Source organism: Cyanistes caeruleus, chromosome 22 (genome assembly GCF_971803275.1).
Source record: "Cyanistes caeruleus chromosome 22, bCyaCae1.hap1.1, whole genome shotgun sequence".
In the NCBI taxonomy this organism is placed as follows: Eukaryota; Metazoa; Chordata; class Aves; order Passeriformes; family Paridae; genus Cyanistes; species Cyanistes caeruleus.
This window is the reverse complement of record NC_141722.1, coordinates 1,705,449-1,715,277: the sequence shown is the minus strand read 5'-3', so window position 1 is coordinate 1,715,277 and position 9,829 is coordinate 1,705,449. Positions and strand designations below refer to the sequence as shown.

The 9,829-nt window shown below is 57.8% G+C and overlaps 1 protein-coding gene across 11 annotated transcripts in view; it reads left to right on the top strand.

Moving 5' to 3' along the window:
- The first annotated feature begins 4,096 nt into the window (after positions 1-4,096).
- EPHB2 (EPH receptor B2) overlaps positions 4,097-9,829 on the top strand; it is a 119,384-nt gene continuing 113,651 nt past the window's right edge. For 9 of the 11 annotated variants that reach the window (XM_086860689.1, XM_086860686.1, XM_086860682.1 and 6 more), the window contains exon 1: positions 4,138-4,354. In XM_086860689.1, the coding sequence (XP_086716815.1) occupies positions 4,270-4,354 (85 nt within the window). In that variant the 5' untranslated portion in view covers positions 4,138-4,269. Of the gene's footprint in view, positions 4,355-9,829 lie in introns of all 11 variants that reach the window. The other 2 variants (XM_086860684.1, XM_086860683.1) reach the window with 2 other exon arrangements.

Below are 9,829 nucleotides of genomic sequence, written 5' to 3'. Positions count from 1 at the left end.
GAGGGAGGTTTTTGGGGTGACTGGGAAAGGCAAGGAAGGACAGAGGGAAGCCCTGGGAATGACTGGAAAATGCAAGGAAGGACAGAGGGAAGTCCTGGAGTGACTGAGAAAGGCAAGGAAGGACAGAGGGAGATTCTTGGGGTGACTGGGAAAGGCAAGGAAGGACAGAGGGAAGCCCTGGGATGACTGGAAAATGCAAGGAAGGACAGAGGGAAGCCCTTGGTGGTGACTGGGAAAGGCAAGGAAGGACAGAGGGAAGCCCTTGGTGGTGACAGGCTGCAATCACAGATATCCATGGGGTTTCTGGCTGTTCACACACCCTTCACAGAGGTTAGGAAAAAATCCCCTATTGGGAACAGTTCCTCCATCCCAACATTGAAGTAGGTGATAATAAGCGGTCCCTGGGTGGGAGGGCCTGCTCTCCTCTGGAAAAGTGCTACTCCAGACAATTTATCATTCAAACAAAGAGGGGGAAAAGGGTTAAACACTGCCTGGCCTCCCCAGCCAGCGGTGGCTTTGGTTATCTGCAGCATGGCTGCAGGGCTACATGGTGCCTGTACATGTTCGGGGATCAGGAGTTAAGTGTTTAAATGATAAGTGATATCTTAAAAACATAAGTTTAGCAATGAATCTTTACCGACAATGCTATACTATTAGTTAATAGGCAGAATTAACTCACTGGCCTGGGGCCAAGCCCGTCACAGCCAGAGCCAGAACAGCTGAAGCTGCTTTTCACTTGGGTTTTGCTTTTACGGGATTTTCTGCTGCAGGGAGACTCCAATTTCTGTAAAAATATGCTTGTGTTTTCCTCTCCCAACCTGCCCCTGGAAGCTCCAGGTTCCTTGGAGCCCAAGGGCTTCAGCCAGGAGCTGGAAAGCTTTCCTCCTGCATGCAGAGGTGTGAGCAAGGGTGCTGATTCAGGACCAAGGGTGCCAATTCCGAACCAAGAGCGCTGATTCTCTGCAGGGCATCTCTCAGTGGCCCTGCACCAGCTCTGGGTGGGCAGATTTACTCTTGGTGCCAGCATGGGACTCCTTCTCCATCTCTCCTATCCCAGAAAAGCCTCCCTCTCCCTCAGCTGGGGCATTGAGAGCGACCAAGTCGCTTCCTTGGACCAAAGAAACATCTCCTGGATCTTTGTGGTAGCTGAGGCTCCTTGGAATCACCAAACCACCACACTGAGCCTCGAGTCTGTGCCTGGCAGCTCTGTGTCACCCCTTGCTGCTTTCTTGACTCCCAACTTTCACCTGCCTCACCTCTTTAACCTCACAGAGGGTCAGAGGGAGCCTCCTCCTCCAGGTGTGACGAGCCAAGGCCTTCACACGCAAATTCGCACGCACAGAAATTTCTTTCTGCATCAGGAGCTGAAAATGCAGCATTAAACGTGCCACCATCAAACCATCATTAATGTCCCCTAGATGTCATCAATCCTGGGAACCATCTTTTGATGTAAATCTTTGTGGGTGCAGTGTCCTGTTTTTGTGACCCCCATCAAGGCAGCTCTCTGCAGCAGGGATTGAGTGTCCTGTGGCAGTGCTGGCCAAGGGTTACCTGTGGGCAGCAAGGACCAGTGTGACTTCCATGCTGGCCACATCCAAGCTGCCTGATGGTGGCCACATCCATGTGACACAGTCCCAAGGCCACTTGTCACCAGCTGGCAGCAAGGAGAGCATCAGCTCGCAGTGGGGGGACAGCAGTGAGGATGCACATGCTCCAGTGGTCCACGGCCAGCCTCCACCAAAGCCACTAAATGTGGTGCAGAGTGAGTGGAAGGTGCAGAGAAGGACATTGGAGGAGGTCTGGAGTCACTTGTCACTGGTCTGCTCAGATGTTGTGCCATGGGGACCAGAGTGGGGTTCAGGTCAGAAGGATCCTGGTGACAACACCTGCACTGGGAACAGCAAGTTTGTGAGGGTAGCAGAAGAACCTTGGCCTTCCCATGGATGCCAAAAAAGGTGCAGGAGTCACAGAAAGCCCTTCCTGGGAGCAGAGTGAAGGTGTGAGGTGGGAGCAGCGCTCACAGGTCATGACTGGCCCTGAAGAGCATCTTCAGGGCACAAACCAGACTCCAAGGAGCATCTAAGAGCTTCAAAGTCAGCGCAGCAGCCAGGCAAAATGTACAGTCCAAGGTCCATCAGCAACAGCCTGAGGAGGAGCTCAAAAGAGAAGAGAGAAGGTCTCCAGTGACTGTTCCCATGAGATAAAATTCCCATTGTGTCTGGCAGTGCAGTCCTGGAGAGCTTCAAGAGAATCCTGAGAGTTTGGGTGGGTGCTGGCAAACACACAGGGCTGCTGCTCTTGGACTCCAGGCTCCTGTTTTGGAGAATGGATGGATCCCCGGGGATACACGGGAGCCCTGGGATCCGGGAGGATTGAAGGGAGGATATGAGCAGTTTGGAAATGGTGAATGCTTGCAGACATCTGGTGGGAAATGCTGGCTGCTCCAGAGCAGAGGGTACAGTGCTGGAATGGTGGGTAACTGCTGGGGATCCTTGGGATTCTTACCATGGAGAGGAACACATCTGAAGGAAGGAGCAGCAAGGCCACTGGCTGTCCTGGCCTTCAGCCTCCTTCCTCAAAGCAGGAGTGATCCCAAAAGAGCTTCTAAAAGCTTCACACATGATGGAGCTTGGCCACAGGGCTCTCACGTTGGATGTGGGGCCAACCTGGATGAGCAGCAACATCTGCAGTGACAGGAGCTCCCAGAGCAGCCCAGAGCCTGCAGTTGGCCACGCTGGGCTGGGGAAGACCACTTGGGTCATGCATGTGGCCAACACCATCACGGAGCTGTGACTTCCACTAACCACTGCTGTGGTTAACCATCATTTCCTGTGGTGGGTCAAGGCAGAGAACCCAGGGTGATCAAGCTGCTGATGCATCAAAGGGATAAGGGAGGGCACAGTGGAGGCTAGATGGCTTTTTCCATGTCCTTCCATGGTGAGTTGAGGGACAGGAGTCCATCCTTGAAATCCACTGGGTTTTCAGCTCCTGGCCTATGAACCTGGCACAGCTCATGCCAGATCCACACAGGGTGTCACCTCCCTAGGGAGATCTTCCAGGACACAAATGCTTCCTGCAGGATGCACCTGAACCTTCTGCCCAACACAGAATCTGGGACACAGGCATGGGGGGCGAGCAGAGGGCACTGCTGGGTACAACGTGGATACAAGAGGGGCGAGGAGGAGATGTCAGGGTGGTGGCAAAGGGACCTCCAGGGGCAAAGAGTGCTGGTAGCAGCCACATGTCACAGATTCACAGAATGGTTTGGGTTGGAAGGGACCTTAAAGACCATCTGGTCCTAACCTCCCCACCGTGTCCTGAAGAGGGTGTGGATCACGAGGTGCCCAGATGTGGTTCCCAGGCATCAGGGAAGTCGGGGCTTGTTGAATGATTGGAGCTGGCTCTCACCTCGCACCTTCTGGGAAGGTCCTGCTTGACCCCAGCGGTGTCAATGGGGTTGTGACCAACTCACAAGTGCTCCACGTGGGAAGTGGGGGAGACTTCTGTTCTCCTGTTCTCACCGGAGCTGCCTCCAGGGAGATGGGGAAGAAGGGTGCGGGGGCTCATGGCTGTCCACAACAAGCCTCGGATTTAGCAACTCCTTAGATTTTTGGTTTTGGGGGTTTTTATTATTATTATTATTATTTTATTATTATTTTTTTTTCTTTAATCCTTCTGTACGCATCCCCTTGTCCGGCCAGGAATCTCCCCACCGCCCTGGCCCCCCGGGCAGCGGCGGGGGCTCATCCCCACGCCCGAGATGCCCGGCCCGTGTCGGCGGGCGGTGCGAAGGGCGCGGCGGCCGGGGCATCCCCCCGGGACCCCCCTCCCCTCCGCCCCCTCTCCGGTGCCGGCGGCGCAGCGAGCCCCGGCGAGGCGGATTTGGGCTGAAATCACGGCTTTCTCTGGATGATCGACAGCTCCGGGAGAAACCATCGGCGGCCCGGGGGGAAACCACCGCCCGCTCTCCGCCCCGCCGCCCCCCGCCCGCCTCCATCCCCCGGCCGCCCCCCGCCCGCCGCCGCTCCCCGCTCTCGCCGCCCCCGCCGCCCCCGCGGGCAGCGCGGCCCCGGGGCGGGGCGGCCCGGGCGGTGCGGGGCGTCCCCCGCTCGGCGGTGGCGGTGGCTCGGCCCGGCCGCGGCGGCGGGGCCGGCGGAGCGCTCCGTGCCCGCGGCCGTGCCCGCGCCGGCGGCGGCCCCAGCGAGGGGCTGTGGGCTCTGAGCTCCGCCGCTCCGCCGCCTCCATGGAGCGCCGGCCGCGCCGCCTCTGATGCCCGGCCCGCCGCGCACCATGGGGCCGCTGTGGCTCTGCTGCCTGCCCCTCGCCCTCCTGCCCCTGCTCGCCGCCGTGGAAGGTAAGGGGGGTGTGTGTGTGTGTGTGTGTGTGGGGGGGGAGCGCGGGTAGGGCGAGCCCCCTCCGGCTTTTCCCCGTTTTTTTTAGGGGGGTGGCACTTTGCCCCCCCTCCCCTCCCCGCCGCACGCCCTTGGCAGGGGAGGCGAAGTTTGGGGAAGTGCTACCCCAGCTGGAGGTGTCGCCGGCGGAGCCCGGTGTGTGCTGTGTGCTCCCCCCACGCCCCCGGAGCCTGCCGAGAGCCGGCCGCCCTTGTCCCCGCCATCCCTCCGCCAAGGTGGGCATCCCTGGGTACCGCCGAGCCTCCCCCCGGGGATGCCCGGCATTCACCGCCCCGTGCCCGCCGCTGCTCTCGGGAGAGGCTTTGGGGTGCCCCTCGGCCAGGCCTTCCCGGCGTTCTGGAGCTCCTGGCCGGCTCCCCGCTGGCGTTCCCGGCGTCCCCAGGAGGAGCCGAGCTCCCCGCCGAGCTCCCCGGTGCTCAGACAAAGCAGTGCGAGGCGGCAGGTGGGGAGCTCCAGGGCTGGGTGGGAGCCCCAGGGTGGGCTCTCCGCTCTCGTTCTCCTGCTCCCCAACCATCCCGGCCATTCCTGCCTGCTCCCGCTGCATGGACACCCCGGGAAGTGCCGGAGGACTGGGTTGGGCAGGGCGAGGGGCCAGGTGTCAGGCCAAAAGGCGGCTGGTCCTGGAGCGGCGTGCTCCACCTGGCCATTGTGGAAGGGTCATGTTGGAGGGGTTGGGTGTCCCTCTGTTGTCCTCTGCTGTCCCCCTGGCTCCGTTGGGCTGGTGGACAGGCCGGGTGGCCACTGCTGGCCCCGCGGTGGGAGCCGCTCGGACGGCGTTTGTCTGGAACATGGACGAGGCACCATTTATTAAGTTGGAGTTTTGGGAGATGACTCATGGGTTGGCCAGCTATACATCGTGATATTTACAATATGGGAGCTTGGCATAAATAGGACTATTTACGTTGCAGCGGAGAGCGCTCGCCAGCTCTGCTATTCAAATGAGCCCAGCATGGTTTTAATTATGGGGGGGAGGGTTGGGGTGATGAGCGTGTTTGTGAGAGCATACGTGTCCATGCAGGACGTCTGGCCCCATCCGCTGGTGGCCTTGACACTTCCAGCGGGGTCTGGGCTTGGCCAGCATGGCCCACGCACGCTTGGCCGTGAGAAGCTGGCGCTGCCCAGTGTGGCGTGCCTGGTGCCTTGAGGGTGATGCCTCCAGCCCAGCCCCGCTCCTCCTGCTGCCCGAGAGGAGCTGCCAGGCTGTGCTGTGGGTCAGGGACCGGCTCCCGGGGTTCCTGCGCACGTTCTTGGAACGTGAGTGACTTTCCCACCATCGTGGCAGGAGCGGCGGGCGCTGGGCGCGTGAGAGCCGAGGGATGGCCAGTGTGTCCAGGAATGAGGGGCTGGCCGGTGCAGGTGGGATGTTTTACCCACCTGAGATGGTGTGCATGCTCTCAGGTGTGCTCCTCCACGGATGGGGATGCTCCCGGGGAGATGGTCAGTGGGATTCCAGCGGCCGTTCCCAGCCGGGGCCGGCAGCGTTGCTTGGGGTTCATCGTGGTCCCCCCGTGCCCCCGCTGTTGCCTCTTGCCCCGTGTGTTTGCGAGTGTCGTGGGGCTGTGATTGTCACTCTCGGTGTGGGCAGCCAGCACCCTAATCCAGCCTTCCAGGAAAAGGCTTCTGGAGAGCTGGCAAGGTGAAAACGTGTGGGATGCAGCTCCTTGGGCGTGCCTCTGCTCCTTCCTTTCTGGAGCTGCCTCTTCCCACCGCTTCCGAAGAGCCTGGATGTGGTGTCCACCTGCACCTCTGCACGCTCTGGATCCCTTCGGTGCGGACAGATGGACCCATGAGTAGCTGCTGGACGTGGAGGTGGTGGCTGGAACCCACCGTGTCCCCGCGGCTGCAGGGACCCTCTGCGGTGGCGATGCCCTCCATCAGCAGCCCCAGCGTATTCCCAGGGCCGAAATGGGGGCAGAAAGGCTTGTTCAGGTGCAAACCACAATTCTGGAGGATCCTGCCTCTCGAGCCCTGTTTTCGGCTCTGTCACAGAGCGTTTCTGTACTGCTGGTAATTTCACTTGTCTCCTCTGTGCCTCAGTTTTCCTAATTACAAGGCGTAAAATAATCCAAGCGTCTTTCCCAAGGGAGCCGCGAGGTTTTGTTAATGAACATGACAAAGTGCTTTGGGATCCGTGGTTGAAAGCGCAGCCTTAGTCAGTGAGGCTGTGTGTGGGGTGTTTATTTATCTACATGCTTTATATTTCTCTGCGCGCTATATATTCACTCGCATTTAACAAACCTTAATTAGAAACAAAGCCGATAGGGAAGGAAATATAAACAGGAGTGTGCATAGAAATTGGAAGTTGATTGCTCACTGGCCAGCAGAATGCATGGCTCGGGCTCGGGAGGGAAGGCTGTTTGGTTAAAACCGGCTCTGTTAAAAGGAAATGTGAAAAGAACGTAAAACATAAATCAATATGGAAAACAGGGAGGCGGATGACAACGTACATAAAGCAGAGGTTAGGAATCGCCTATAGTCGCGAAGGCGGTTGGAAGGTAACGTGTCTGCAGCTGAGAAAGTTCAGGCTTTCTCAAAGGAAAGTTTTTTTGTGTGTTTTTCAGCAAAAAAAAAAAAACCAAAAAAAACCCAACAAAACAAAACCCAAAGCAGAAAGTCAGGAACAAAGGAGTCCTGGAAGGGTCTGGATCCCACACCGCTATCGCTAACGGCCCCGCTTTGTATTCCTGCTGCGTAGGCTGCGCGCCCAGCGCAGGGCTGACGCTCCCGAGGTATTTTGGGGGGAGCTGGGAAGGACAGGGAGGTATTTTAAAATCAACAGCCTGGCTAACTCACGTGCCAGGAGGGAAAACCAACCCGATGGTGCCCCGGTGGAGTTAACTTTTCACAAACCTTGCGGTGCTGGCAAGCTTCCCGAGGGCTGGAGGAGAGCCAGCCCTGTGCCAAAAATGCGAAAGGAGACACGAGATGGTCCTGCTATCAGTGAGGGTGTGGGCAGCACACCTGGAGGCAGCGACAGGCTCCAGTGGGCGATGGAGAATTTCCTTGCATGAGTTTTGCTGGGAAACAGGATCACGGGTGAGGGGAGTCGATTTTGAGCATCAGCTGTGCTGGGAAATCCTAATTCTGAGCCCAATTTTGGGCTTGGAGAGGGATCCTGGGGCAGGAGGGCTGTACCCACTCCTGGGGTGGGTATTCCCTGTGGCTGAGGTGCTGGACACAGACATCCATCCCCATCCTCCAAGCAAGCTGGAGACAGGACTTCAGTGCTTCTGTGTATTTAATAATGAATTATAATATACATAACATTTATGGCATTCTCAGGCACATGGTGGGATTTTTGGGGGGGGTCCTATGCAGAACCAGGATTTGGACTGGATGATCCTTGTGGGTCCCTCCAACTTGGGCTGCTCTGTGACTCTGTAGTACGCAGTACATTTAATTTCACTCATGTTGTAACATTTTGCAGTGTTAAAAGGTGTTCTCTTCTCCTGTAGCTGTGTTGAGCACCTCCAGATGGGGTGCAGGGAGATGCCAGGGGACACGGGGCTGCTCTGGGCCTTGGTGTGTCCATAGAGGAAGACTTGAGCCATCCCTTCAGTCACCCCAGAGCGTTCCCCTCACCTTGGTGCTCCATGCAGGTGGATTCCAGGTGTGCCAGGACCATGGGAGCTGCAGGAGCCTCCCACACTCCTCAGGGATGCAGAAAAACATCAGGTCCAGGGAAAAACACAGGATCTGTCAAGAGCTGCTCCTGCACTCTGCTAAGACCAGGAGGGGAGCAAATGTTTTGGGACAAGCGGGGCTGAGGAGCAGAGCATGTGGTTTTGGCCTGGCCCTGTGCCACCCGTCTCCCTCCTGCTGCTTTCCCCTCCCCTCCATTTCCTGGGTTAATTTTTGACAAGGCACATTCCTTGCACCCACCTGCCCTTTGCATTAGAGGGGCAGCAAAAGGGAAAGCTCCTTTTGGAGTCCATATAAATGGGTGCCTGATTTAAACATCCACGCTGCTGCCCTTGCTGCTCGCTTCTGGGGATTTTCCAGGCGGGAGCAGCAATCCCTGCTCGACTTTCCAGCTTCTCTGGGTGACAAAAGCATGGGGAGGAGATGCTGTAGGGGACAAGGGCTGGGGGTTGGTGTGGCCACCGGTGTCCCCCAGCTCCTCGGGTCACCCCGCAGAGGGGGTGAAGGGGACGGGGCCGTGCCTGGGGGTGCTGCCGAGGGGTTTGGGGGCAGTCCCCAGGGATGGGAGCATTCATCCCCTTGGAGACGGGCTGAGGACCTGCCTGCACTAGTCAGGGCCCTTTGTGTGCACATACCTGAGCTGCTGGAAGGAGGGGTGGGCACTGAGGAAGCTGCCCCAGGAGCTGGGACAGCTCCCGAGCCTTCAGCGCTTTGGGGCGAGGGATGAACAGAGCCTGACCCTCCAGTGGTGCCCCAAAACCTGCTCCCCACACACCTGGGACAGCAGTGAGGCTGGGAGTGGGCTTCCCATCCTGCTGAAATCCCATTTTTCCCGAGGAACAGCCCCGTCAGCTCCCAGCCTGGTTTGCAATCCCTCCCGTACCTGGCTGTGGTTTTCAGAGGGACCGGGGCGAAGCGCAGCCGCCGGCTGGATCTCCTTGGGATGGGGGCAGCAGGGAGAGCCTCAGAGGCAAAAGTTCAGCCTTTAGATAAGGGAAAGGATGGGGCCTCCTGTGATAAGGGGCTGACGTGCGGCGTGGGCCGGGCAGGAGGGAGAGGCAGCACAGGGGGCTCTGCCCAGGGATGGAGGGAGGAATGCAAAGGTGGGCAGGGACCCCTTGGAGGCCAGGTGACAGCAGCAAGGGAGGGTGTGAGGAAGGAGAAGTGGCTGGAGACGTGCAGGGATGTGTTGCTAATGTCTCCATATCCATGTCAGACGTTTCAGGAAGGTGCTGGATGGATGGCAGGTTGTGGCTGTGCAGGGCGTGCCAGCCCCCTGAAATAATCAGGATGAGGGGAAGGAAAACGAGGATCATAAATGAGGATCCTGCCATGCTGTTTGCCCCTCCCTGAATTTCCCTGCTTGGCATGAAGAAGGGAGCGGTATCAGGTCTAACAGGAAGTGTGGCACCGATTGCCAAGCATTAAGGGAAGATGGAGCAGGCCACGAGGGCAGAAAACACAGCTGTAATTGGGGCTGGTCTGTGCCTCCCAAAATTTCACACTCAGAAATGATAATTTTAGTGGCTGAAAACGGTTGTGGTTCTTTGGAGAGCTCACAGGATGAAGAAATCTGGATTTAGACCCGGGCAACCACACACAAGACATTAGATCTGCTCTAATCTAATATAATCTAATCTGTGGGAGCAGATTCAGTCTCAGAATCAGCATGAGGAAGGGCTGGGGAGCTCCAAAAGCTGGTGAAGCTTTATCAGTCTGTCCAATAAATGATGTTCTTTCCACCTTTACCTCTCCCAGAGTCAGACCATTGCATC